Raw genomic sequence first — 27,848 nt, forward strand, 5'->3', positions numbered from 1 at the left:
GGGTACATACTTGGGGCTGCTAGCCCTTCCCACTGCTCACACTGCTGTCTGCATTATATTTTAAACTAGCATTAGTATGTCTCCTTGAACTGGGAATCACACCCCAGCCTGAAGTGCAGATGTACCCTGTAGCAAGTGGAGCTCTGCTCTTGAGTCTGACTCATTCTGGTCCTTTGCCATCTGTCTCATGGGGCTGCTGGACTCCAGTGTGCCCTAACACTCAGTCTGATATAACCTTTTATAGCCTGCCATTGTCGCCAGTCACCCCACGCCGTGCCCCTTACACACAGTCTCCCTGGGCACTGCACTGCAGAGCGCCCCATCCGTAGCCTATACATGCCTTTACAGCCAACCTCAGAGAAATGCTGGCCCCCAGTTTGCCTTCATGCAACCACCTTGACCCTTATAACCCATGCCAAGGGGCTGCTAGGCTTCAGAGGGCCCCATCCTTGACACTCATAACTCTCCGTAGCCCACTTCATGGGCCTCTAGGTTGAAGGCTAATTGGTAGTTACAGGAAGTTGTATTTAAAACCAAGTGGTATTCTTGGGTGAGTTAGCCTACATTTCTACCCTCTAATTTTCTTCTAGCTCCTCTTGTGCTCTCTTTATTATTTAAAGTATGATGCAAAGCTGACTGAGTTCACTGGGACGCCAGGGGTCAATGTAGTAAAGAGTAATCCCTGCCCCCAAAGATCTACAATCTAGGTCATGGGAAGATACAGCAGGTGGATGAAACAAATGAGGGACAGGAAGGGAGGGAACTATTTCCCATTTCCATCTGTCTTCTTCCCGAGGGTCCGAGTAGGTGGGCGGGGGGGAAGTGGAGGAAGGAAATAGGGAGCAAGGGACAGCCTCTTTTAGCAGCATATTACTCCTAATTTCGAGAAAACAGTGTGCCCTGATTCCTGGAAACTGTTTAATCAGAAACAATACAACTTAACAAGGAAAAGAGAAATACTTCCTTCCCCGCCCAGATTTTAAGTGCATCAGTAGGCACTCCGAGGGTGTCAAACAAACAGCAAAAATAGGAAGTTCAGAGTCTGAGTGTCACACTCCAACTTCAGAGCGTTCAGGGCTGTATCTGCTCCTTAAAAGGAGGCATATAGGGGTGTGGAAGCCTGCAGAGGGCAAAAGGTGCAGGGGATACTCCAGCTTCATTATTTCCCAGGGGGATCCATTCCAGTTTTGGACAGCCATGGTCAATGCTGATTCCTGTATGTGTAAAGACGCTCCAGCTGCCAGGGAGTGAGAACTGAGGGGGTCAGCGATCCACCTGCTGGGAGGCAGCCATCCCGCCGGCAGCTCTTGGCTCAGGTGAGGAAACTCTGCCTTTACTGGGGAAAGGGTACGTGGCAGAGAGAGCCTGTCCCCAGACAGACAAGGGCTCATGAGCTCTGGAGCCATTAGTCACAGTGGAATCTCTTCTCTGAGGTGAATGTTCACTTGTCTAGCAGGCTATATTCTATCAAAGGAAATGGCATTTAGGAAGCTGGGGGTTGTTTTGGGTGGATCCCCATCTCCATGCTCCCCAAGTGGGGAAAAGCCACAGACCAGACATCCCCAGAGCACAGAGGCTTGGCTCTGTGGCTGTGCCCAAGGTGGTGTGGGTCTGTTATACTCTTTAGAGAGCGGTAATATGGGAGCACATTCTCCAGTGGTGCAACTCCTTTCACGTCAGTTGAGTTACACCAGTGGAGAATTTGGCCCATGGGCTTTGCATCACCGAATTCAATGCTAGATCCCACAAAAAGAGACAATAAATCTCCTTTGGGATTATGTCTGTGAAGTGAGTCCCAAAGCAATTCCAGGGGAGCTGGCTGCAAACTGCCAGTTGGAATCACTTCAAAGCAACTCTCTCGAGGGGTGTCGCTGGAGGAGAAGCATATGGGGGAGTATCCCAGAACTGAAGGAACATGAAGACTGAATCCCCATCTCATCCCAAGAGAGGGGAGATGTATATGAGTCGGGGAGATGGGGTAGGGTAGGGTAGAATGGTGAGTCTCCAGGGCAGGCTTGCGAACAAATGAGGGAGCTGTGTACGTGTGCGGGGGAAGCCCAGTGGTGAATGAACATGGAGACCGAATTCCCCTCTCTCCTGCAATGAACCGGTCCTGGAAGTAAATTTTATTCTCCAGCCTATGTCCTACAGGCAGGGGCGGCTCCAGGCCCGAGCATGCCAAGCGTGTGCTTGGGGCGGCATGCCACGGGGGGCGCTCCGCCGGCGCTGCGAGGGCGGCAGGCAGGGTGCCTTCGGCGGCATGCCTGCAGAGGGTTCGCTGGTCCCGTGGCTTCGGTGGACCTCCCACAGGCGTGCCTGTGGAGGGTCCGCTGGTCCCGCAGCTTCAGCGGACCTCCCGCAGGCACGCCTGCGGAAGGTCCGCTGAAGCCAAGGGACCAGCGGACCCTCCACAGGCAAAACGCCGGAGGCAGCCTGCCTGCTGTGCTTGGGGCGGCAAAATCCCTATAGCCGCCCCTGCCTACAGGAGGTCTGACTAGGTGACTTAATGGTCCCTTGTGGCCTTGATGGATCAGTGAAAGGTCCCCTCAGTGCAGGCAGGGGAAGTTTTGTATCTCACAGAAGGTCCCAACTGCTCCCACCTGACCATCAGAGCTTGGCTTCCACATTCAACAGGTGACAAAGAAGGAGTTAACAAGTGTGAGTGCAAGAACCCCAGGCCGGCGACCAGCCCAGAGCACAGGGAGCAGGACTGAGCTGGTGGGCTCAGGCTGGTGTGAACATGAAGGCGTTCTGCAGGGCTCTGCTGGCTCTGTGCTGGGCTTTCAGGGTTGGAGAATCACGAGGTGAGTTTCAGTTTCTTTTCCTCTTCTTTTTCTTCCCTGCCTTTTAAATCATCTTTCCTCCCCTCCTTCCAGTCCCTTTACTCTTCTCCATTCCCTTTTCTTCTTTTCCCCCTTTCCTCTGCTCGACTGCTCCCTCTGCCATTCCAGATGCGTATGTCGGTGACTAGACTGACAGGCAAGACGGTGATTGTTTATGTGAATGGGTGGTATGGTAAATGGATGGAAATGTGGATGGACTTATAGATGGGAGGGTGCATGGATGAATGGAGAAATGGATGGATGGAGAAGTGATGGATGGTTGGATGGAGAAGTGGATGGATGGATGGATGGATGGATGGATGGATGGAAGAGGAGGAGAGTGAGTAGATGGATGGATGGACCGGTGGGCTATTGTGCAAATGTGTGAACAAGCTGGCTGGTGAGTAGGTGGATGAACTGGAGGTGTAGTGCAGGGATAGACAGACCCTTGAAGCAGAGTGGAGGGCTAGAATGACACGTAGATTCAGGTGGGAGTGTAAGTGACTGAATATCCATTTGGAGGTGTGGACAAATGGGAGGATGACTCTGTGAGGTGTGTGTGAGAGAGAGACCAAGAGGAGGGGGGAAATGTGGGGGGCAGGGAGACAGAGCAAGTCACCAGTGTCAATGTCAAAGGCTCACGTCTAGGGGTGTCCATCCCCCTGAACCGCCTTAGTTCCTTCTTTACCGCTGCAGAGAACAAACAGGACCCTCTGTCATGTCCATTGACTGCTCCTGTTTCTAGGTTTAATCTCCCATCTGTGCACAGTTAGAGCTAGTTCAGGGGTGGACAAACTTTTTGGCCCAACACCACATGTGCATATGGAAATGGTGTGGTGGGCCATGAATGTTCACAAAATTGGAGATTGGTTTGGGGTGAGGGCTCTGGCTGTGGGTGAGGGCTCTGGCAGGGGGTCGGAAATGGGGAGTTCAGAGTGTGGAGGGAACTCCAGGCTGGGGGGAGGGGGTTGGGGTGCAGGGTACGGATGTGGTGCAGGCTCTGGGCTGGGGCTGGGAATGAGGGGTTGTGGGTGCAGGAGGGTTATCTGGGCTGGGACCAAGGGGTTCAGAGGGTGAGAGGAGGATCAGGGCTGGGGCAGGGAGTTGGGGCACAGGAAGGTGTCAGGGGTGCAGGCTCCAGGTGGCACTTACCTCAAGCAGCTCCTGGAAGTAGCAGCATGTCCCCCCTCCAGCTCCTACGTGGAGGTGCAGCCAGGTGGCTCAAAACACTGCCCCGTCCACAGGTGCCACCCCTGCAGCTCCCATTGTCCGCAGTTCCCAATGGGAGCTGCGGGGGTGGCGCTTGGGGCAGGGGCAGCATACGTAGCCCCCTGGATGCCCCTATGCATAGGAGCCGGAGCGGGGACATGCCGCTACTTCCAGGAGCCACACAGAGCCACGGCATGCACGGAGCAAGGCAAGTCCCTGACCCTGCTGCCCGTCGGGAGATCAAGGGCCGGATTAAAATATCTGAAGGGCTGGATGTGGCCTCCGGGCTGTAGTTTGCCCACCCCTGAGCTAGTTGTTTGTCGCTTGTTCTAAGGCCTGGGCTACACTAGTGGGGGTGTGTGAATTAAGATACGCAACTTCAGCTACGCGATTCGCGTAGCTGAATTAAAAGTATCTTAGTTCGACTTACCTGGCCATCCTCACGGCGGCAAGTCGACTGCCGCGGCTCCCCCGTCGACTCCGCTTACTCCTCCTGCCGAGGTGGAGTACGGGCGTCGATTAGCGGATCGATTTATTGCATCCAGACGAGATGTGATAAATCGATCCCCGATACATCGAACACTACCCACCGATCCGGTGGCTAGTATGGACGTACCCTAAGTCAGTGTACCTTAGAGAGGGAGGAATTTCTCCAAATTCCACAATGTTCTCTCTGAGCCCCTGCTGCCCCAGCTCTGCACCAAGCCCAGACACCGTACAGACCCTAAAATGGGTTTCAGAGCAGGTGCCTCATGCACATCTCTCTTTCCAGAGGTGGATGTGCATGTCTGATGTCTGCTGTGCTGGGGCAATCACACTCCCCAGCCCTATGTGCTATTGGCAGGGCTTTCACCTCTCACACGCTCAGGGAAAGACACTCAAGTCTCCAGGACTATTTGACCTCTGAGGCCATTAAGCTATGTGATCCATTCTCAGGTCCAAAGCCCATGCTCACACCAGGTGAGCCCTCTTCATTGCTGAGTCCTTCACTTGGGCCTTAGAAGCATTTTGTGTCATGGCATGACATGTGACATGTCATATAGTGCATTACTGCTAGCGACACCTCCTGAAATAATGCAACAATAATAAAGCAGTTCAGGAGAAGGAATGGAGGCAGTTGGTGGGCACAATCCCGTATGCAGAGGTGGTTGTCTGACCAATGACACTGTGAGGATGCTCATGCACCCCCCCATGGACATGGCTTTCACCAGGGCAACTCCCACAATATGAATCAGGACTGCCAACCCCCAGTGTTCAGAAATCAAGGGTCAGGCCCAAAAAATCCCGAGAGTGACTTAAATATCATGAGATCTGAATGAGACTACAGCTTGGTTGGGGTTGATTTGTCGTTTGGTGTTGGCGTATTTAGGGCTCATCCTTCAAGCTTCTCCTCCCAGCTGTGTAAGTCAGACACTTACTTTTTTTACATGAAAAGTGAGATTCTCGGGTAATAACCTCAATGCAGATGTTGGGGCTTTAAGAAAAACACTCAGTAGCCCGAGGCTTATGATAGACTCACACAAGTTGGCCAGACTGTGAATGCACAGGGGCGATTCTCTCATTACCACAGCTCCTGGTAAGTAAACCTCTCTTTTCCAGCCTCTGGACAGTGAGCATCGGGGAGGTGGAGGTTTTCGTCCATGACATCCCTGACACGTGAGCTCACTGACATGTGAGGGACTCCCAGGAGAGTTTACCCATTTGCGCCTCGTTCCCCCATCTTTGCCCTTCCCCACCATGGCACCGGTGTGCACATCCTATTATTCCTCACTGCCCATCTCTATGACCCACCGGCAGTGTTGTGCTTTCCTTCCCCCTGCAGAGAGCCTCCCGATGCAGAACCTGCGCTGCTACAATGACTACACCTCCCAGACGACCTGCACGTGGCAGGAATGCACAGCAGCACGTCGCTTCCTCAATGTGACTCTTTACCATGAGGACAATTTAAACAAGTAAGTTCCTGACCCCTGTTCTGTTGCAGAAGGACACAGGAGGCCTGTGGCTGCTGAACCTAAGAGGTGGGAGTGGGAGGAGGAAAAGGGATCCGAGTTGATAGACAGGCTTTGAGGAGCACGTGGACACTTATGCTGGCCCTGCTGGGGGTGAAAGTTGGAGATTCTTTTAAGGTCTGCATTGGGAGGATGGGGAGATACAGGAAGGTGCGCTGATCAGTTTATTTTCATTACTTTTTCTATCACTCTCCCTTGATTTTTCTGGGGGATCCCAGGTGTGAGTGATGGCAGGGCCTGTTAGCTTACTGTACCTGGAGTGGAGAAATAGGCATTAGAGTACAGCTGGGTTGAGGTTCATTCATCAGCAGAAGAGAGAAGGATGGTTCCCCACTCCCAAACTTTCCCCTGGATCTTCTTCCTTGCAGGGTCAAAAGGAACATAGCTCTGGTGAGGTCACATCTGCAAAATCAGGATGGGTGGAGAGACTGTGAAAAGAGGGAAGTGGTTATGCAAAGTTGTGCAATCAGGTTTCCGCCCAGAGTTACTGGGCTGTGTACCTCAGTATCTGCCCACCACATCTGTTTCCTTTAAAGAGGGGAACTAAGCCATCAGGCCTGGAGGGATGTGATGGGCAGAGAGAGAGAGGGACAGAAGGGGAGATGTGGAAAGCAAGAGATGGGGAGAGTGAAGGTCAGGGTTTAGGAGTGGGGGAAAGTGGTGGAGAATAGGAAGGTATCATCTCTGTTGTCTTTTCGGGAAGAGATGCTGAAATCATTAGTGACTTGATCCCATGCCTATTGAAGTCAGTGGAAGGTCTCCTGCTGACTTCACTGTGCTTTGGGTTGGGATCTAAGTGAGCCCAACACCTCTGGAAAAAGAACCCATACAAGGACTTGACCCTTGAGAGAATGCTTTGGAGTCCAATCAGACGAGCTGTGTGGATGGATCCTGGGATAAGCATGAACTAGTCAGACAACATGGACACTACTGCCAGCAATATGCCCATGAAATACAGCTCTCTACTTATCCTTCACCGCACACACGCAGGCCACTACCATCAAGACGGCCCAGTGCTTGGATGAGACCAGCTCATGTGTGAAGAACAGCTGGCTGAAGCTGAACCAGAGCAAGATAGAGGTGATGCTGGTGGGCAGAGGAAAGCATTTTGAAGAGTCTGCAGCCACAGTGCAGTCTCTCTTGGCTGAAGTCACATACCCACAATCAGTCAGTTCAGTCTATCACTGAGGAGTACTCCTGGATTCCTCACTGACCCTAAGCTCTCACATAGCAGTGCCAGCAAATAACGCTTTTTATCATCTCTGGTTGGCTGGGAGACTCGGTCCCATCCTGGTGGACCTGGCTTCAGTTATTCACACCTTTGTCATTTCTTGGCTGAACCACAGCAAGGAAAAGTACCTGGGCATGAAACCTTCAGTGTATAGGAAACACCAGCTAGTACAGAACACTGCAGTGCGTCTCCTCAGCAACACAGGCTATCAGGAACTCACCACCACTGTCCTCCACTGGCTTTCCACAGAATTTCAAATGAAGTTAAAGGTCTTGTCCTTATCTTCAAGGCTCTCCAGGGTTGGAGCCCAAGCCGTCTAACGGGCCATCTGATGTTCTGGAACAAAAATTGTGGTTGACAACTCCACTCCTCTGGCACAATGGAATTCTTGTCACTAAGAGTAACACTCATCTATGCTGGAGACAGAGCTTTCTCAGGGGCCAGTCTGAGACTGTGGAATCAACTTCCATGGGAGCTTAACAACAGTCACAACCTCACCACCTTCCACTCCGAGTGCAAGGCAACCTCTTTGACATGCCTTTGCTAATATAAATACACAGCAACATGTGTATATTTAAAAAAAAAATCCCTACCAACACAAGACACTGCACTTCATATGCTTTTCCCCCTGAGAAGAGGATGAGAGACACGCCCACAGATGACAGATGTGAAGTCACATTGCTTAATAATCTACTCAAAGGCGCTCAGATGCTACAGTGATGAGCGCAGCATAAGAATCTATATAGACTAGAACAGAATGTGGGGAAGGTTTCAGGAGCTTAATTTGGGATTTTCTATCTGTACCTAAATCAGCTTCTCCTAGGTCTCTCTTTTCACACACAGTAACAGCACACAGATGCCATGTGAGCCTCAGAGAACCAAGAGGTTGCCTGACTGCCAGGACTCCTATGTCTGCTGGAGCTGCCACAGGAACAGCACCCTTTTTGCTATGGGGGTGAATGATATTTACACTTTCAAACCCGATCGGTTTCTGCAGGCCGAGCTGAACGTCAGCCTCTTCCAGCATGGTAAGGGCAAGACACCCAATTCTCTTTGCTCCAGGAATATTTGAGATCCTTTGAAATTAATACTTCTTCCTCTGCCCTGATCCCCTAACCCTAGTCAAGAATCCTGATCGCGAACCTTTAACCTTACTTCTGCATGCCAGCCTATGATCTTGCCAGGAATAGTTTCATTTCCATTGTGAGGCCTGTGGTCCTGTTTCTCACTTAGAGGATGATGGATGGATTGATTCCTTCCTTACCGGCCTACAATGGAAGAAAAGCCGAACGTATTCCTCCCAGTTGACCCACCCTCTTGCTCTGGCTAAGTGTCTCTGCCATTAAGAAAAAATTGATCTTAAACAAACCTTTTTACTCAGAAAAATATTCAGTAATATGTCTTCACCTTTAAATGAATACCGCACTCATGTCCCTATTACCCTTCTGTTCTGTTCACCACCATTTTTACTATGGCCTTGGCAATTCCACTTGTTACACTGCCAAGTGCCAACAGGATAAGAATTAAACAGGCCCTCTGCCCACTCTCCATCCCCATCTACTAATAACCACAACCTGTGTTTTCCCTTCTCATTTCCAGTCCAGCCCCTCCCACCTCAGAAGCTCTGGATCAACGTCACAGAAGCAGGTGACTTCTTGCTGGCCTGGGAAGCAGCTGAAGGGAGTAAGAGAAGCCACTGGGTGCATGATGAATTGGAGTTTGAAGTGACCTACAGGAGGGAGTGGGAATCCTGGGAGGTAGGCATGAGATGTGCTTAGGCATTGGCATGTGCTGTTCTAGGTTGAACCTTTTAGAGGGTAGAAAACAACCCTTTGCAATCCTCTGAAACCTGCTTGGCTGCTGCTGAACCCAGCTGATCCTCAGAAACCTGAGGGTGGGTCCATGCACGCTGCAGCTAGCTGTGTGTACATTTTACAAATCCTGTGCCATCCAGCCTTGGCTAGCCATGGCCAGAGATCTATCAAGTAAAAAGCAGCCTCTGCACTATGAGAGCAATGAACCCTGCACAAGCAGTATCCGGCTCCACTTTACCCCAGGATCACAGTGCTGGCTGTGCTTGGCTAAGCAGAATTGCCCAAGAAAAGGATCCTCCCATGCCTCTCTAACAAGTCTCTCTCTCTCTCTCCACTACCCCTGACTCCTCACTATCTCTTCCCCACTGGCAGAACTCTTCCTCGGTGTCAGTCGCAAACTCCTCCCATTACCTGCTGAGGCGTGATGCCCTTGTGCCGGGCAGCACCTATGTAGCTCGTGTGCGATCCAAGCCGAGCCAGGGCGCTGGTTGGTCTGGGCAGTCCAGCGAATGGAGCACTGCTGTGTCCTGGAAGTCCCAGGAAGGTAATTCAGGAGGCCGAGGGGCCATGGGGGGAAGAGGGGATGTGATGAGATGCTGGCAGCAGAGGGATATTGTGCTTTGCTTCCAGAGGATTTGGGGGCTGAGCTGATGAGAATCTCTGGAATTTGATGAAAATGGTCCAGTTTCACTGGTGTTCTCTTATTTGAAGTGAATTTGGTGCCACTGACCGGTAGCAGAGCAGTAGCTGCGGAAACTTCAGCGCTCTGGTTATAGTCCCATGGCACAAGTACCAGTCCCAGTGCAGCACTGGCTGGGGCAGTACAAGCTCCTTATACACACTTCCCCTGCCATTGCACCTGAAACCCCTCGCCTTGATGGGACTCTTCTAGGGGTGCTCAGTATCTGGCCTCTCAGCAATAGGGCCAGTGAGAGGTGGTGGAGATGGTGGGTTTTGGGATGTGGGCTCAGGAGAGGCCAGTCTCTCTGTCTCTTGCAATATATGGATTGTATCTTTTGGATGAATGGACCAGCGTAATGCTCTGGGCTCTCATAGAAAACCCTGAAACAGAGGGTATCTCTACACTACTAAATGATGTTGACCCAAATGTTGTTGTCATACAGCCTCCGCGGTAATTAAATCACTTTTGTGTGTCCACACTATGCTCCTTGTGTTGATGGTGCGCATCCTCATCAGCAGTGCTTGCATCGATGCAGAGAGCACTGCACCATGGGTAGCTATCCCAGTGTGCAACTCACCACCATCTAGCACAGGGTGTTTTGGGAAGGTTTTGCAATGCCTCATTGGGCCAGAATGAGTGGCAAAGCGGTGACTGGGAACATGATTTCAACTTCCCAGAATGTAGTGTTCTCCATCCCATAATTTCATCTGCATCCCATAATGTTCTGTGTCCTCAACCTACAGCATGTGTGCCAAAGGTGGCATGCAAGCTGATTTTGTTTTAATGGCAGGCTGTGGGTCCTGGCCGCTGCTGAACCTGCTGCCAGCCTAAGGTTCCGTTCACTCAGCCGGCAGCGGGCTAAGCAGGGCCAGCAGCGGGCTGAGTGGTCTGGGGTTCTGTCTGCCGGCTCCTGCAAGCCAGGGTCCCGGCCACCAGCCCACTCAGCCTGCTGCAAGCCGGGGTCCCAGACAGAACCCCAGGCCAGCAGTGGGCTGAGCGGGCCAGCGGCCTGCCATTAAAAAAATATCAGCTCACATGCCACCTTTGGCACGCGTGCTGTAGGTTGAGGATCCCTGTTCTAGTGTATACTGTGTGTACTGTACTTTATGGTAATTTTCACTAAACACGATTTTCCTCTGATGCGCTGACCTTAGAACCTAACCCCCGCCTAAGATGTGACTCCACTGTAGTGTAAAAAAAAAAATTGGGGCACCGCTTTTTGGCACCCCCAAATCTTGGCGCCCTAGGCGGACACCTAGTTTGCCTAGTGGTTACACTGGCCTTGCATCCGGCCCTGCTAACTTGAATTCATTCAAATTAGTCAGAAGACCTCTGACGTGTTCTTTATTTATTCTGATCTGCATCCCTTCCTCTTTATTATCTATGGTAACTTCATTAGTCATCCAGTCACGTTATTTTTTGTGAAAGACTGAAGCAAAGGAAGGCATAGCTGCTCAGTGCCTACTATCTTCCATTACCAGCTCACCTTCTCCATTGAGCAGCAGGCCCACATCATTCCTGATTTTTCTTTTTCATCTGACGCATTTGTAGAACTCTTTCTTCTTGTCTCTAACATTCCTTGCCAGATGTAACTCATTCTTGCCTTGGCTTTCTTGATTTTGTCCTTACACACTCACAATATTCCCATGTGTACTTCCTTGGTGACACGGCCCTCCTTCCATTTCCTGGATGTATCCCATTTGGTTTTTAGATAGGTAAAAAACTGCTTGTGCAGCCACATTGGCTTCCTGTGGCTCTTCTTATCTCTCTTCTGCATTAGAATAGCTTGATGTTTAGCCTCTAATATTACATCTTTTAGGAACGGCCAGCCTGCTTTGGCTCCTTTTCTTCCTAATTGGTCTTTCCATGGGACCTTGCCTACTATTTCTCCAAGTTGGTTGAAATCTATCTTTCTGAAGTCCAGTGTTCTTGTTTGGCTGTTCTCATGTCCTCCTTTCCTTAGGATCTTGAATTCTATCAGATCATGATCACTTCCTCCTAAGTTCCCGGCCACCTTCATGTTCACAACTAATTCATCCCTGGTTGGTCAACACCAGGTCCAAAATGGATGACCCCCTAGTTGACCAACTGATCCAGAAAGTTGTACCCTACACATGCTAAGAATTTGCAGGACATATTATATTTCGCTGTAATAGTCTTCCAGCAGATATCAGGGAAGTTAAAATACCCCATTAATATTAGCTCATGTGTGTTAGCTAATCTTGTTACCTGCTTGTAGAATGCCTCATCCACTTCCTCTTCTTGATTTGGTGCTGTATAATAGATCCCCACCATAACATTGCTACTAAGCTTTTCCATTTTTATCCTCGCCCAGAAATTCTCAGTATGTGTGCCATTCACTTCCTCTTGGACCTCAGAGCAAGTGTCTTCATTCTTGATGTACAGCACAATGCTGCCTCCTTTTCCCCCCCATACCTATCCTTTTGGAACAAACTATATCCCTCTAATCATGAGAGGTGTCCTACCAAGTCTCTGTAATGCCAATTAAGTCATAATTTTCTTCATATACCATGACTTCTAGTCCATCCTGCTTATTCCCCATACTTCTGGCACTGGTGTACAGACATTGAAGATATTTTGCAGACTGCTCTGCTGCTTTTCCTCTTGCCTTTTTAATGCAGTTGTGGTTTCTATGATGATTCCTTGGAGGCTAGATTACTGTGGGACATAGAAAGAAACAATTCAAAGTTGTTGACGGCATTCACGGAGCAGCTGCAGATGATGGAGAGCCGGTTCTGGGTCCGAGAAACAAGCATTGACTGGTGGGATCACATTGTCATGTGGGTTTGGGATGATGAGCAGTGGCTGCAGAACTTTCAGATGTGCAAGGCCATATTCCTGGATCTATGTACAGAGCTTGCCCCAGCCCTCCAACTCAGAGACACCAAAATGAGAGCTGCATGGACAGTGGAGAATAGGGTGACCAGATGTCCCGATTTTATAGGGACAATCCCAATATTCAAGACTTTGTCTTATATCGGCACCTATTACCCTGCACTCCATCCCAATTTTTCACACTTGCTATCTGCTCACCCTAGTGGAGAAATGAGTGATCTCAGTGAAAAAAATCCCAATGGTTATAGCTGCCTGCTGTGTTCTGCATAATATCTGTGAAGCAAAGGAGGGAAAGTTTCCACCAGGGTGGAGGGTGGAGATGGAATAGATGTCTGTTGAGTGGTGTGGGAAAATGTCCTACTGTGGTGGAAGAAATAAGGCAGCCCTCCCCAGAAACCTTCAGCAGGGGATTGCAGACTACCTCCAGTAAAGTTTCCTCAAGATCTTTATGGAGGATTCCTGGGACATCCTGGTGCACATAAACAAACTGTTCTGTGGGGACCCTTCTTTCCAACTCTAGAGGGGGATGAGAAGCAGATAGCGACACTACCTCTATTGGTTATTTCACTACCTCTTCTAGCCTAAGTAAAAAAAGAGTAAATCAACAGATGTGTCCTGCTACTTCATGGGTTCCATCCCAACAATTTCAAAGCAAACTGCAGCCTTACCAGAGGTTCCTTCCCCTGCATCTCACTCACCTGTGCTGGACTGTAGGGACTGGCTGGACTGCCCAGGACTCAAAAACAGGTCCTGGCTAACTATGAGGCTGGAACCCCCAGTCACGTGTCCTCCATTCTCCTCCTTCTCTTCTTCCTCCACCTCCTCTTCAGTGTTCATGGCAGGGACCTGTGACTCAGGCTCCTCTGAAATATCCACAGGGCTCTTGGGGGTGGTAGTGGGGTCTCCACCGAGGATGGCATGCAGCTCTTTGTAAAAATGGCAGGACTGCGGCTACACATCAGACTGATTGTTAGCCTCCCTTGCCTTCTGATACACCTCCCACAGGTCCTTGGCTTTCATACGATGCTGCTGCTGGTCCCTCCTGTAGCCCTTCTCCTCCATGCCCCAAGTGACCTTCTCCTAGATGTTGACATTTCTATGTCTAGCTCAGAGCTGTGTCTACACAGCTTCTTCTCCTGACAGACCCAAGAGATCTGACTCCCTTCCCATCCCCAGTGTACTCCAGGCAGGAATGCGTCTGTAGCATGTAGCCAGCATGGTCAGTTGCTAGGCGTGCTCTAGAGCTGCTAGGTGAGCTCTCCAAGCCAGGCAAACAGGAAATGGAACTTCAAGAATTCATGGAGCTTTAAAAGGGAGGGGTGGCTTCCTGTGTACCTGCTGCTGAGCAATGGAATTCAAAATGCTGACCACAGCGGTCAAAATGGGGCATTCTGGGACACCTCCTGAAGGCCACTAATGGCTGATGTAAGTAATGCAGTGTCTACACTGACACTGCTTCTACCTAACTACATCTACCTAAATTCTATGCTGCTCATGGAGGTGGAATTATTAAGTCAGCATTGCAGGTGCGTTAAATCAGCAGGAATGAAATTTAAATGTAGACATTTACTTAGTTAGGTCAATGTAAGCTGCCTTACATTGACCTAACTCTGTACTGTAGACCAGGTCTAAAAGTTTTCCCTTCTTCCCTCAATGGTCACAATCAGTCCCTGTTCCACTGTCCTCCCCATCCCTCCCAACCCTGCCCCTCCCAGAGCTACACTAATCCCTGGCTCCTCACTAGGGGATGAGGCTCAGCCCAAGAACCTTCGCTGCCTCTTCAATGGGGTTGATCGGCTAACGTGCAGCTGGGAAGTGAGGAGAGAGGTCACCAGCTCTGTCTTGTTCACGCTCTTCTACAGAACCCCACCAGCATCAGAGTAAGTGACCTGCCCATGGCAGCATATGCCTGTCCTCCTGGATCTGACTATCCCTCCTGCTCACTCAGGCCTGGCTGCTCTCTTCCCCAGAGAGACAGAATGCTCTCCAGTCCATGAGGAGGAATTGCCTGGCAGCAACTACCAGTTCCACAGCTGTGAGATCAATGTCACCAACCCCAGCAGGCTGAGCCAGTACCTCATAACTGTCCGGCCCAAGAAGGAAGAGAAACTGATTAAAGCCTACAAAAACAGTGAGAACCCATTTGGATCCTCTGCCCAGGGTTATCTGGTGGTTTCTCCTCCAGCTTAGGAAACACTTGGGTTAGCAGAGAGGTGGAACGGTTAACAAAAGAGCTAGACAGTGATGTGTGGGTGGGCAGAGGGCTGGTAAAGGAAGCTCCCAGCACTGGAGCTCCTGACTGGCACCGACAGAGCACTGCCGTGAGGAGGTACAGAATGGGCATGTGGAGATGAGATGAGTCAGATAGGGGCACTGCTATTAGCAGTCCTTGGTGCTAGTCTGCTCAGGCAACAAGTTTTGCACCCGCGTATCCTTAGTCCTGCCCACAACCCAGCGTGGGAAAGGGAATGGGCAGGAAGATAAGCTGGGAGATGGATGCATGTTCCTAATGCGTTGTTTTTGTTCTAGTCAAGCCACTTGCACCTGTCAACGTGACAATGACAAAGACAAAAGACCAGAAGTATGAGCTGAGGTGGACAAAACAGATCCTAAGCTTTGTGTATATAGGCCAGAGATATGAATTCTTGTATTGGAAGACTGGTGACTCCACAGAGGTAGGTGATGGTACTGCTGGGAGCCCAGGACTCTGCCAAGGAGGTGGGTGGCTGGGACAGAGAGTTCCTCACCCCTCCTCCATCTCTTCTCCTCTTCTCTTCACAGAATGCCCAGCTTGTAAACATCAGCAATGACAAGCCTCCCCTCATCTTCACCCTGCAGATGCTGGAGCCCTCCACACGCTATAGGGGGAGAATGCGGGCGAGGGTGCACTCGGGCGACTACAAGGGGCCCTGGAGCGAGTGGAGTGAGGAGTGCACCTGGGAAACTGAGAGTGGTACATCCCAGCTGGGCTAGTGGCTTGGGGCTTTGGGGGAGGGGGTCAGTTCCCTCCCTAGAGAAATGGGTCCCTTGGCTGGAGTTTCAGGGGAACCAGGGTTTCATACACTTACTTAAGCAAAGAGCCTGATCAGGGTCCCCTTGGTACCTGGTTGCATGCTTCAGATCACAGAGAAGGAGTATAATTGGCTTATCTGAATGGGATCCTAGGGCTGCCATTCTCCATGGGAGCAAGAAAACTACATGAAAATCAGGGGTTGGAAGTGGATGCACTAGGTGAGGAGGGAAGGGGGCCTCCACAAGGAGGATTAGAAGTATGAACTGCCTACATTGTCAGAGTGTCCTACAGAGGTTTTAGTTCCATGATTCCCAGGAAAATTAGGGAGGTGTGATATTCCCCTCTGGTGTTATATGGACTGGTGATCTGCTAGGTCACTCCAATCCTTGACTCTGGGAGCCGCCTTACCCTGCTCTGCTGTGAGAACCCCCACTCCTGGGCTGTTCACGTACAGCCTCTGGCATGTAAGCTGCTCCCAGCTACTTGCAACCAAATGACACTAGCCAATATCTCCGGTCCCAGACACAACCCTAGGAACCTCTGTCTTGCAGTGTCCAGTTATGCCCGCTGGATGCTGCAAGCTTATATGGGTTTGTCAATTTAACAAAGAAATTCATATGTACCAGGTTTGTTTTCCCAAGGGGAGACTCTGACATGGTTCAAACCACACACACTGCTTTAGGTAGAATAAACAAACAGATTTATTAACTACAAAGATAAATTTTAAGTGATTATAAGTCAAAGCATAACAAGTCAGATTTGGTCAAATGAAATAAAAGCAAAATGCATTCTAAGCTGATCTTAAGACTTTCAATGTACTTAGAAACTTAGATGCTTCTCACCACAGTCTGGCTGGTTGCTCTTCAGCCAGGCTCTCCCTTTTGATCAGTGCTTCAGTCGCTTGCTGTGGTGTCTGTAGATGTAGGTGGAAGAGACAGGAAGAGCATGCCAAATGTCTCTCCCTTTTATCATGTCCTTTCTCCTCTCTTGGCTTTGCCCCCTGCTTCAGAGTCAGGTGAGTATTACTGAATCTCTCCAAGCAAGGTTGAGCAATTCCCCTGGTGTGGCCTCATGCAGGTGAGTCATTGCATTGTAGCTCCCTTGCTGGACAATGGCTGTTGATGAGTTGTTTGACACCCTGTCCTGGCATTAGTTATTTTCCTTGCTGTTGCCTCTGAGGAGCTAATATCTGCCTGATTCTCCTAATTTACAGCAGGTTTTAGTTTCAACCATACTATGCGATTATAATAACTTCATATGCATTTATGATCTACATATATGGATAGAGAAAATTACTTTCATCACATCATAACCTTTCCCCTGATACCTTACAAGGCATGCTTTATACGTAAGATCACAGTTATATGAAAATGAGGAATATGGGGGTTACAACATGCTCCCCAAAGGTACAGAATGTCACAGGAGGGTCACATGACTAATCTTCTCCACATTGTATGTCTGCACTGCAGCCTTTGAGGTTTCCAGGTTACTACCTTTAAGAGGAACCATTGTCGGAGAAAAACTCAGTTCTCGCTTTTTCGTTTGAGTGCAGCAAAATCAAATACTTTATTATTTCTCCAGTAATTACAATGGAGGGAGAGAGTGCCATAGGACACAGGGTCGCCCCAGTCCCGGACAGGTCTCTCAACTGGTAAACAGTTACAGCAAGCCTTTATACTTTTGTTACAGACAATAACTAGCAATAATACAGACAATAAAGAGCAACAACTACATTTTGTTTATACATAAGCCATTCTGCTATCTTGTTTTCTCACTCCTAGAAGACACCAGGCTGCATATTTGGTTATCAGTTACAAGGTCGTAATAACTTTTTACACAGTTCTTTCCCTCTGCCTCACACTATCCTTGCTTCTAGAAGTCTCACGTCATTAGGGTTACAGCTGGGCTAACTCTTGCTAACTGACTGACATGCATTAAGATCCCCTTCAAATCCTTATTAATTCTTTCCCTGCTTCCACACCAGGCAGACTGGATCCCACTGGATGTGGTCAGGTTGAAAATGGGGCTGGAGGCCTGTAAGCGTGCGGACTCACCCTATGGTGCCTCCTGCTAGTCATCCGTGAGAATTAGCTCACTAGCTCTCTGGAGCACCCTTTGTCAGCTGGTGATCTGGTACCGCTGGGCCCCCAGGTCCCTCCTGGACCCCGGTACCCCTTTCTCTGGGTTGCTGCCCCCCTGGCAGTACCCCCACACTCTCAGGTTCTGGGTCTCCCCATCCAGGGGAACCCCCACCCACTAACCCCACCTCGCCTCAGTCTGGGCTACTGCCAGTCACCATCTAGCCCCCGCACCCTGGGGCAACCTGCAGTATAAACCACTCATCACAGGCAAGGGGGTTTGGACCTGCTGCCTTCCTCTACCACCCAGTACCCTCTTAGGCCTTAAACCAGGCCTTGCAGCCTGGGGAGTTGCCAGCCAGGAGCTGTCTTTCCCCAGCCCTGCTTCACTCCTAGTATCCTTTCTGCTAGGCAGCCAGGCCCTGCTCCCTCTCAGACCAGAGAGAGCCTGCTAAGCTCTTGGTTGCCCTGGCCTTCTTATAAGGCCCAATTAGTCTGTTTGGATGTGGCCCCAGCTGCAGCCACTTCCCCCAGTCAGCTGGGGTTTTGCTCCCTTCCCCAGCCCCAGTCCTCTGCAGGCCTTTTGCACCCTGCTACATCCCTCCCCCCTCTTCAAGATCACCACCCCTGGGGGTAGGGGTGTCTCCTGGCCTGGACCAGTTGCCCATGGGCCTCCAGAGCCACGCGCTTCTTCTTGGAGTCCTCTAGCCACTTCTGCAAGTGGGTCTCCTCCTCGACAATGGCCTCATACTCCTTAGTGAGGTCCAAGGCCTTCACCTCGGCATTGCCCCCTCTGCAGCCTCCAGCTGTGCGCACAGGCCAGAATCCCCTGAGCCCTCTTCCCTCAGGGTCTGGGTTCCATAGTTCCCTTCTCCATTACCGTCTGAGTCCCAGCCTCCTGCCAGCCCCACTCGGGCTGGGTTTCCTTCTCTGTGACAGGCTCCATGACGGTCTGGGTCTCACCTTCCTGCAGGGTTCCCTCCATCCCAGTCATTGCCTCCTCTAGTTTTGGCCCCTCCAGACCCTCAGGCACCTTGTCCAGCTGCTCCTCAGTTCCCCTTAGGGGACAGTGCCTCCTAATGTGTCCTGGGAGATGGCAGCCCTAACAGGCTCCCCGCCTCTTTGCCGCCTTCACTCCCCTTTGGTCCCTCTCGGGTCCCACTGCCCTGGCAGGGTGGACCTGGACCCTCCGACTTGGGCCTGGGCATGCCCACTGCAGGTGGCCCTTCTGCCCACAGGCCCAAGAGGTTGGCAGCTGTCTGGGTCTCTTCACCCGGCGGACAGTCCCCGGTACTTGCCCCTGTTTCTCTCCTGGGTGAGGCTCCCGGCCTCCACTCCAGTAGGGACAATGCCTTTTTACATGTCTGTGCCTTAAGCAGACATAACATGTCCGGCACTCAGCCACAGGCCCCCTGGCCCTGGCTCTCAGTCTCTCCCGAGCTTCTCCACCCCACTCTCCCTGTTTTCTCTGAAACTCCTGTCAGAGGAGTTTTACCAGGGCCGCTGCTCTTCTGCCAGCCGGACCCGCTGTCCATGGAGGGCCCACTGCACCTCCCATAGTGTCTGTGGGTCATCAGCCCCCTTCTGCCAGGGCACTGATGCCTGTCCCCCACCCAGAGTTACACTCCAGTATACTGGGGTTCCATTGTCCTCTGTAAAATACACTCCAGTATACTGGGGTTCCATTGTCCCCTTCCAAAGTCTCTATGCAATAGTCCCACTGTCCTTGCTCTGGCCCCTTGTGTCAGGGGCGGACCGCTCCTGCCCACATTCTCCACCACTTGTAAGAGTGTGGACTCACCCCTGCAGCACCTCCTGCTGGTCATCTGTGGGAATTAGCTCACTAGCCCTCTGGAGCACCCTTTGTCAGCCAGTGATCCACTACCGCTGGGGCCCCCGTGTCCCTCCCAGACCCCAGTACCCCTTTCTCTGGGTTGCTGCCCCCCTGGCAGTACCCCCACACTCAGGTTCTGTGTCTCCCCACCCAGGGGAACCCCCACCCGCTAATCCCACCCCGCCTCAGTCTGGGCTACTGTCAGTCACCATCTAGCCCCCGCGCCCTGGGGCAGACTGCAGTATAAGCCACTCATCACAGGCAAGGGGGTTCAGACCTGCTGCCTTCCTCTACCACCCAGTACCCTCTTAGGTCTTAAACCAGGCCTTGCAGCCTGGGGAAGTTGCCAGCCAGGAGCTCCCCTGCTCCTCTGGCTTTCCCCAGCCCTGCTTCACTCCTAGTACCCTCTCTGCTTGGCAGCCAGTCCCTGCTCCCTCACAGACCAGAGAGAGCCTGCTAAGCTGTTGGCTGCCCTGGCCTTCTTATAAGTCCCAGTTGCTTAGTTTGGGGCATGGCCCCAGCTGCAGCCACTTCCCCCAATCAGCCAGGGTTTTGCTTCCTTCCCCAGCCCTCTGCAGGCCTTTTCCAACCCCTTCAGGGCTGGAGCGGTGCTCAGCCCACTACAAGGCCAGTGAGAGAAATTTGTGGATCTAAGTCATGTCTGTGAAATAACAAAAAGATGGGCTCTTTGTAACTGATTTTAAACAAATCTGTCAGCGCCTACAGGGGTTTCTCTGGTCATTCCGAGAAGCATTGCTTCATAGGTGTGTTGTTCAGCATTTGGAATTCAGGCTGTGTGATTGGTCACTAGGTATCATCGTGTGGTTCCTGGTCCCTGATTGTACAAACAGGAGAGTTGACTGAATAGGCCTTAATGGTGAATTTCCAGAATCTCAAATGTTTGTGTTTCTTGTACATTTACACTTAACTGCAAGTCTTTTTTTTGTTGATATCTGCAATGTTCTTGTAAGGATCTTCACCGGACGTTACTGATTTGTTCTCAGAGGGTTGGTCTACACTAAAGCTGTAAGTCGATCTCAGTGACGTTACTTCAGTTACATAAATTACATAAATTACGTAACTGAAATAGATGAAATTTAGGTCAACTTACAGCAGTGTCTACACGAGTGGTCCCCAACCTTTTCGTCTGACGGGCACCAGACGAAGGACCGTGGTGGCAGTGGAGCATCCGCCGAAATGCCGCCGAATTTCTGCGGCATTTCGGCAGCGACGCCTCTTGGTGATGTCACTTGTCGGCGGCAAGCGGTGTCATTGAGAGGCGTCGCCACCGAAATGCCGCAGAAATTCGGGGGCGATGCCTCTCGATGACGCCGCTTGTCAGCGGCAAGCAGCGTCATCGAGAGGCGTCGCTGCTGAAATGCCACCGAAATTCGGCGGCATTTTGGCGGATGCTCCACCGCCAGCCAGGACGCAGGCACATTTAGATGCCCATGCCCGCGGGCACCACGTTGGGGACCCCTGGTCTACACCATAGAATTATAGGACTGGAAGGGACCTCGAGAGGTCATCTGTTCCAGTTCCCTGCACTCATGGCAGGACTAAGTATTATCTAGACCATCCCTGACAGGTGTTTGTCTAACATGCTCTTAAAAATCTCCAATAATGGAGATTCCACACTCTCCCTAGGCAATTTATTCCAGTACTTAACCTGTGCTTCCTAACCTGACAGTTAGGAAGTTTTTCCTAATGTCCAACCTAAACCGCCCTTCCTGCAATTAAAGCCCATTGCTTCTTGTCCTATCCTCAGAAGTTAAGAAGAATAATTCTTCTCCCGCCTCCTTGTAACAACCTTTTATGTACTAGAAAACTGTTTTCATGTCCCCTCACAGTCTTCTCTTTTCCAGACTAAACAAACCCAATTTTTTCAATATTCCCTCATAGGTCATGTTTTCTAGACCATTAATCATTTTTGTTGCTCTTCTCTGGACTTTCTCCAATTTGTCCACATCTTTCCTGAAATGTGGAGTAGAGCGCAAGAATTACTTCTTGTGTCTTGCTTACAGTACTCCTGCTAATACACCCCAGAATGATGTTTGCGGGTTTTTGTTTTTTTTTTGCAACACTGTTACACTGTTCACACATATTTACCTTGTGGTCCACTATGACCCCCAGATCCCCATGCTGTGTTGACAGGAGACGTTCTCCGGCTGACTTACCATCTGCCTCTCAGGAAGACGGCGTACAGATGTCAACAGGAGAATGCTTTCCCATCATCTTAGCAGATCTTTACCAGACCCACTAAATCGACACCTCTACATTGATTAGCCAAGAGCATAGACAAGCCCTCAGCCTGAGCTTCACTTTAACAAAGTTCTTTGCTTTGGGAATTTCTTTAGGTTTTTTTTTTAATAGTCCTAACATGAGACTGGGGAGAACAGGGGCTTGAGAACTATATCGTATCCCCTTCGGGCTTGACCTAATGAGATCTGTAGAGGGGAACCCAATTTCCACAGCACCTCCTGGGAGAACTGGGAGAGTATTCCATGGTCTAACAGACCTGTCAGTTAGGACACGTGACTTGATAGGCAACCTATATTTTCCTGACTTCAGTATCATCCCTCAAGAGCATCCAGACTGTAAGGTTTGAAATAGAATGAAGCTATTTTGTGTTGCTGTCTCTTTATCTCGCTCTCTCATTTTTCTGCCTCAGATGAGTCACAACTGATTCTCCTACTGCTGGTCCCAGTCTTCACCACCATGCTGATAGCATTTGGCTGGTGCATTTATAGATGCCTACTCAGGTAAGTGTGCACTGGGAGTTGGAGATATGCCAGGCACATTGATAGAGCGAGTGCAGGCAGGTGCTGCATGGGCACACCCCTATCCTAGGGCTTAGTTGAGCGGGAGATATGCCTGGGGTGCAGTGCAGAGCTCTCTCCATGTTGGCCAGCAGCTTGAGGGCCATGGAGTTTCAGGACCTCTGTGTTGACAAGGGGGCCCAGGGTAAGGCTGTGTGTCTGGTGGAGCCTCCCAACAAGAGAAGTGACGCTGCAAACTCTGTCTTGTTACAGCAAGAAGAAAAAATGGGAGGAAGAGATTCCAAATCCTGGCAGGAGTCAGCTGCTCCAGAGCTACCTCCAGGTAAGAGAGAACTGAGCTTTCCCCTACTACACTTTGGCCTACTCCAGCTGTAAGAGTATCCCAGCCCTCTGGTCAGATGACTTGAAAGATTCCTGCCCCTTCTGGCCAGCTGAGTTCTTTACCAAATCCAATAGAACTGTAAACAAAACCAATCCCTCAGCCTGGCTGGGCTCAGCTGGCCACCTTGGCCTCACAGGCCTGCCTCCACTACAGCTTATCCCCACAGCTTGTCTCCAGGTCCTGTGCCTTCAATAACCCCACTGTCCAGGGGCTGGCATGCTCCTTCCCTCGCTCAGGGGCTCAGGCAGGTTAGTGCTTTTCAGGGCCCCTGTCTCCTTTCTGGCTTCCTACTCACCCCTGGAGTAGCCTGTCTGCTCTGCCTCCTCCCTCTCAGGCTACTTCCCGCCTCCTCTCCCCTGGGTCTCCTTCCTCCGACTAGCCTCGCTCAGCTCCTTATGGCCACAAGCCCTTCTCTTCCCCCACCTGGGCTTTATTTCTAATTGGCCTGGCCCATCCTCCAGGTTCAAGCAGGCAGGTTAATTGGCCTCTCAAGCCTTTACCCTTTCACAGCACCTGTAGGGTAAATACCCCATTACATTGTCCGAGGACACTGCCCATCGGAGAAGCCCAGGAGATAGCAGTATTTTTGCCACTGTGTTTTACCTTACACTTGTGAGTGCCCCCTCTCTGGCTAATACATGATGGCAATTATTCAGTTTTGAACATGGCAGCACCCATCTCTCACAGGTGCCCCCTTCCTGGTTGGGTGTGACCCTGCTTTCTTTTCAGTTCTTACATGGCATGGCACCTGCCTCTCACAAGCACCCCCCGCCCACCTGGCCAAGTCACACACACTGTCCCTCCTTCGGGGGTGTACAGTCTCTAGTTCTTGCTCATGGCCCTGGTATGGGGCTGTGGAACCAAGGCTTCCCCCCAGAGGCACTGCCTTCTTTAACAGCCCAAAAGGGGCCCATCTCGATACCCTGAGTTAATGTCTTTTTTGGCAGCTCTCCCTGGGCTCAATCTTCAACCAGATCAGCAGGGCCCATCATGGTACCCTCGCCTGGTCTGGCTAGGTTCTGGGCTCAGTCTGCCCACACTGAGCTGCCCATGGTCCTGCTACTCTTCCTGCCTAAGGTGACCAGATGTCCTGATTTTATAGGGACAGTCCCAATTTTTGGGTCTTTTTCTTATATAGGCTCCTATTACCCCCCACCCCATCTCGATTTTTCACACTTGCTGTCTGGTCACCCTATTTCTGCCAGCCATGCACCCACTTCTCCCTCTTCAAGCTCCAGGCAGCAACTGACTGCTATGCCCCTGCTGCTTCCTTTTATATGGCCCTTGTGCCCCCGATTGACCACTCCAGTAGCCCTTCTGATTAGCTGCTCCCCTGCAGCCACTCTAGACTGCCTGGAGGACTTCTCCTCTGCTCTTTTCTGGGATGTAGTGAGGCAGGGCCACGAGGCCTTCAGCAAGGGGCCTCCAGACCTATTCCACCCATCAAAGGGCCAGTCCCCAGAAGCAATGTTGCCCTCACGAGGGGTTAAAGTGCTACCACACACTGTGGTATCTCCACTACAGGGAATTTGCCCTCAGGGAATCACCCTCTGTCTGCCAGGAGTGCTATCTGCCCTTGTCTCTTTTCAGAAAATACAGCTCGGGATTCCGCTGCCAAGCAGCCAGCTGGACTTTGGCAAGCAGAGCCCTTCTGAGAAGACGGACCTGGCCAGCTGCATCCAAGTGCTGGATGGGTGAGGGATTGGTGCATTGCTCACTGGTGATACTCTCCGAGACGTTACTCAGTGATGGCCGCATCTCAGTTCCTGTGGGTGGCTGGCCCATCAGGGAGGGGTGGCAAATGTAACTGGTGTGAATGATAAACCTTGGCACATCTTCCACCTGCCCATCTGGAAATGTCAATGGATGGACTTGCAGCCCCTGGTCTCCCTGGCTCCCAGGAAACACCAGTCCCAAACCCTGAGCCCTTCCTCCCTGATCTCTCCTGAAAATGGGCTTGCCTCAATGCCCTTGATTTCCCAATCAGGAAATGGAGGTGGATAAGCACCCCCAGCACACAGATACACACACGCTCACTCCCCCACATGCCCTAACTCCCTGTCATCTGGAAGTGAGGCCCCCACCACTCTTGGGGCCAATTCTGGCTCTGGCAGCATACAAGAGCCAGTAGGAACTGCAATAGGCCAGAGGATAATTCATCCAATGCAGAAGTGTGGGGCCAATGTAAGAAGCCCAAGACTGCCCTCCTCACAGCTCCTGGTGTAGGGAGGTTGTGCTGAGGCAGGGTACCCATCATGCTCTATGCTGTGAGGGATTCTGGGTTAAGAAGATTAGCCTGAGGAAGGCTGTATTCAGTTAGAACAGCCTGAGTCCCAACTTGGAGACTCTTATAGCTGTACCCCTTTTCCCAGGGCAGGGGTCGGCAACCTTTCAGAAGTGCTGTGCCGAGTCTTCATTTATTCACTCTAATTTAAAGTTTCGCGTGCCAGCAATACATTTTAATGTTTGTAGAAGGTCTCTTTCTATAATTCTATAATATATAACTAAACTATTGTTGTGTGTAAAGTAAATAAGGTTTTCAAAATGTTTAAGAAGCTTCATTTAAAATTAAATTAAAATGCAGAGCCCCCCCGGACTGGAGGCCAGGACCCGGGCAGTGTGAGTGCCACTGAAAATCAGCTTGTGTGCTGCCTTCGGCACCCGTGCCATAGGTTGCCCCCCCCCGTCCCAGGGCTTAGACGACTGCAGCCAGAGATCAGGCTGGGGACAGGAGCACTTCACCCTCCTTGAGTCGCCTCTAGCCACCCCAGCCCCTGGCTGCCAGCGCAAGCCCTGAGCTCCAGGCCACCGGAAGAAGCTGAGCCCCTGCCGGCTTCAGGGGAGAGGGGGAGCGAGGCCACAGTCTTGGGGTGGAGCATGGGCAAGGCCACAGCCTGGGTTAGGGGAGGCTTAGTCTCCCCTGGCCTTTGATACCTGCCACCCATGGGTGGTTGCCCAGCCATCACTGGTCACTTTTGGAAAGCGCAGGCCATTATTTGTATTTGTTTCAACCCCCATCTCCCCTTGCCTGCCCCCTCCCTTTCTCTATCTTCTACCTCAGTGGCTGTAAACTCCTGGGAGCAGGGGCCATGTCTTTTTACAATCTCTGCCAAGTGCCAGGCAAAGGTCTGGTGCTATATAATGTGGGTGGTGGTGATCACGGTCTCTGTAGGGTGATGTGCTTCTTGGGCCCCTTAGACACACAGAAACTGCCAGACTGGATCCAGCCAATGGTCCATCTAGTCCAGTATCCTGCCAGGAACAGGTGCCGGTGCCAGCTGCTTCAGAGGAAAGCACAAGAAACTCTGCCATAGGCAGTTATGTGATAATCTGCCCCCAGGGAAAGATTCCTTCTAACCTCCAAGAGACCTTTCTCCCAGGGGGCCCTCAGCTCCACTCCCTGTCTGTATGTGATGTTCTCTGCAGGGTGACATCTCTGATTCCTCTTGTTTCCCTCTTGCAGACCGATGAAAGTTAATTCAGCAGAGCTCCCTGCAGCCGTGGCCGATAGGATGATGTGCTTCCTTGGTGCACTGGACCCAGAGAACCCGTATCAGACTCTTGAAATGACAACTCCAGCTCCACATCCGGCAGCCCCGGCTGGCTGCCATTCAAGTCAGGGCACCAGTCAGTCCCTGTCGCCAGCCACGCTCCCCTGGAGGAGCAGTGCTAAGGTCACTGCTTCTCAGGCACCCATGTCCTGCTTTGACTTTAATGGTCCATACTTGAGCCTCCCCCATGGGTGCTCCCTGCCTGACGTTCATCAGGACTGGGAAGCTGCCCCACTGGGAACCAGGGAGAGGCTTGTGTCCCTGGAGTACGTGTCCCTACCCCAGGGGGCCCCTTCCCAGACCCTGCTGGTGGGGGAGGAGAGAGGAGCAGCTCAGCTCCACCCCGTCTCGCTTCCTGCTCAGAAAGAGATGAAGCAGCCCCTTGCTGGAGGGCAAGAAGGGCCACAAGGCCAGCCAGCAGGTGGGGAAGTGGCACAAGGGGACTCCGAAGGTCAAAGGTCACCAATTGCTGCCAATTCCTGTCAGAAATTGCCATCAGGATACGTCACCACGGAAGATCTGTCACTGATGCCAGCAAGGGAGTCTGCCCATCTGTCCCCTGCACTGGCCCTGCCAGAGGTAATTCTCACTGCTTCTGGCATGTTGTCATCCAACCCACAACTGCCCCATGCCACAGAGAGCACCCCTAGCCCTGAGTTGGGCCCTGAAAAACTTTGTGTCACAGTCCCACTTCCGTCTCCAGCATCAGCCAATCTCTCTGGAATTGAGAGCTATGTTATGTTCCCCAATGCTCTCTATGGCACCCCAGAACCCATCAGTTTTCCCCCACCCATCCTCTCAGAGGGGGTTGATTTAGCTAAAGCAGAGCCTGGGCAAGAGGACAATGTGATCATGTTCAACCCCGACGGCACTGGGCCAGTTTTTCTACGTCAGGTGGGGGAATACTGCTTCTTTCCCGGCCTCAGACCTGGTGAGAAGACCCCCATGGGTGAGAAAGACCCCCTGGCTGATCAGACATCAGAAGCCAGACAGGCATTTGGAAAGCCACCCTGTGATGGAGGATCTGTCAATGGCGAGCAAGAGCCTGCACTTCACATGCAGGCCATTCAGCTCTTCAAAGCCCTGAAGTGTGATGATTACTTTGTGTTGCCTCCGTGGGCAGGACAGGAATCGGCTTTCAGGGCCAAGGAACTGTGCTAGCGCTGTGAGAGGACTGGTGAGGGCAAGAGAGCAGGTGAATGGATGAAAAGTCTCCCACTCGAAGCATGTTGCCTCTTCTTGTCATCACTGTTTCCCCTTCCGAACCCAGGCAGGAAAAACACAAAGGGCAGTTCTTCTTCCCAGCCCTCCTTCTTCCAAAGTGCGTGGCGGATGTTAATCAGCACCATGTCTTCCTCAGCTGTATCAGTGTCCTTGGCTAGAGAAACCAGGAAACCTATCCCCATGGGAGAGATCTGCTCATCCTCCTGCCATTATCATGTTAGCCTTGCCATGCTTCTGCTGCAATGTAATGTTGAGTTCAGCGCAAACTTCATGGCATGAATGATCAAACGTCATGTCATGCATAAGATTCTGGTGCAAGCACCTGGACTGAAATGCCTCGCATTCTGAAAACAGATCTAGTTT

The 27,848-nt window shown here is 51.3% G+C and overlaps 1 protein-coding gene across 2 annotated transcripts; it reads left to right on the forward strand.

The window, feature by feature from the left end:
* Positions 1-1,017: 1,017 nt before the first annotated feature.
* LOC120379174 (cytokine receptor common subunit beta-like) lies at positions 1,018-27,653 on the forward strand. 2 transcript variants are annotated; one of them, XM_039497148.1, is made up of 14 exons: positions 1,018-1,316; positions 2,635-2,804; positions 5,854-5,983; positions 8,115-8,299; positions 8,871-9,028; positions 9,458-9,629; positions 14,368-14,503; positions 14,594-14,754; positions 15,153-15,298; positions 15,405-15,576; positions 22,220-22,310; positions 22,581-22,650; positions 24,301-24,404; positions 26,174-27,653. In XM_039497148.1, exons 2-14 carry the CDS (start codon positions 2,741-2,743, stop codon positions 27,420-27,422), a joined length of 2,838 nt encoding a protein of 945 aa, XP_039353082.1. In that variant the 5' UTR covers positions 1,018-1,316; positions 2,635-2,740; the 3' UTR covers positions 27,423-27,653. The 2 variants fall into 2 exon arrangements, with proteins under 2 accessions (XP_039353082.1, XP_039353083.1); XM_039497149.1 differs by lacking the exon at positions 1,018-1,316 and having other exon boundaries at positions 2,683-2,804; positions 5,829-5,983.
* Positions 27,654-27,848: the final 195 nt, after the last annotated feature.

The sequence above is a fragment of the Mauremys reevesii genome, linkage group 1 (assembly GCF_016161935.1).
Source record: "Mauremys reevesii isolate NIE-2019 linkage group 1, ASM1616193v1, whole genome shotgun sequence".
In the NCBI taxonomy this organism is placed as follows: domain Eukaryota; kingdom Metazoa; phylum Chordata; order Testudines; family Geoemydidae; genus Mauremys; species Mauremys reevesii.

Bases quoted from the DNA above. Each gene is read 5' to 3' on its own strand.
- LOC120379174 (XM_039497148.1), top strand. From the start codon at position 2,741: ATGAAGGCGTTCTGCAGGGCTCTGCTGGCTCTGTGCTGGGCTTTCAGG. The intron at 8,300-8,870 runs GTAAGGGCAAGA...TCTCATTTCCAG, and splicing joins CGTCAGCCTCTTCCAGCATG to TCCAGCCCCTCCCACCTCAG. The intron at 15,577-22,219 runs GTACATCCCAGC...TTTCTGCCTCAG, and splicing joins CACCTGGGAAACTGAGAGTG to ATGAGTCACAACTGATTCTC.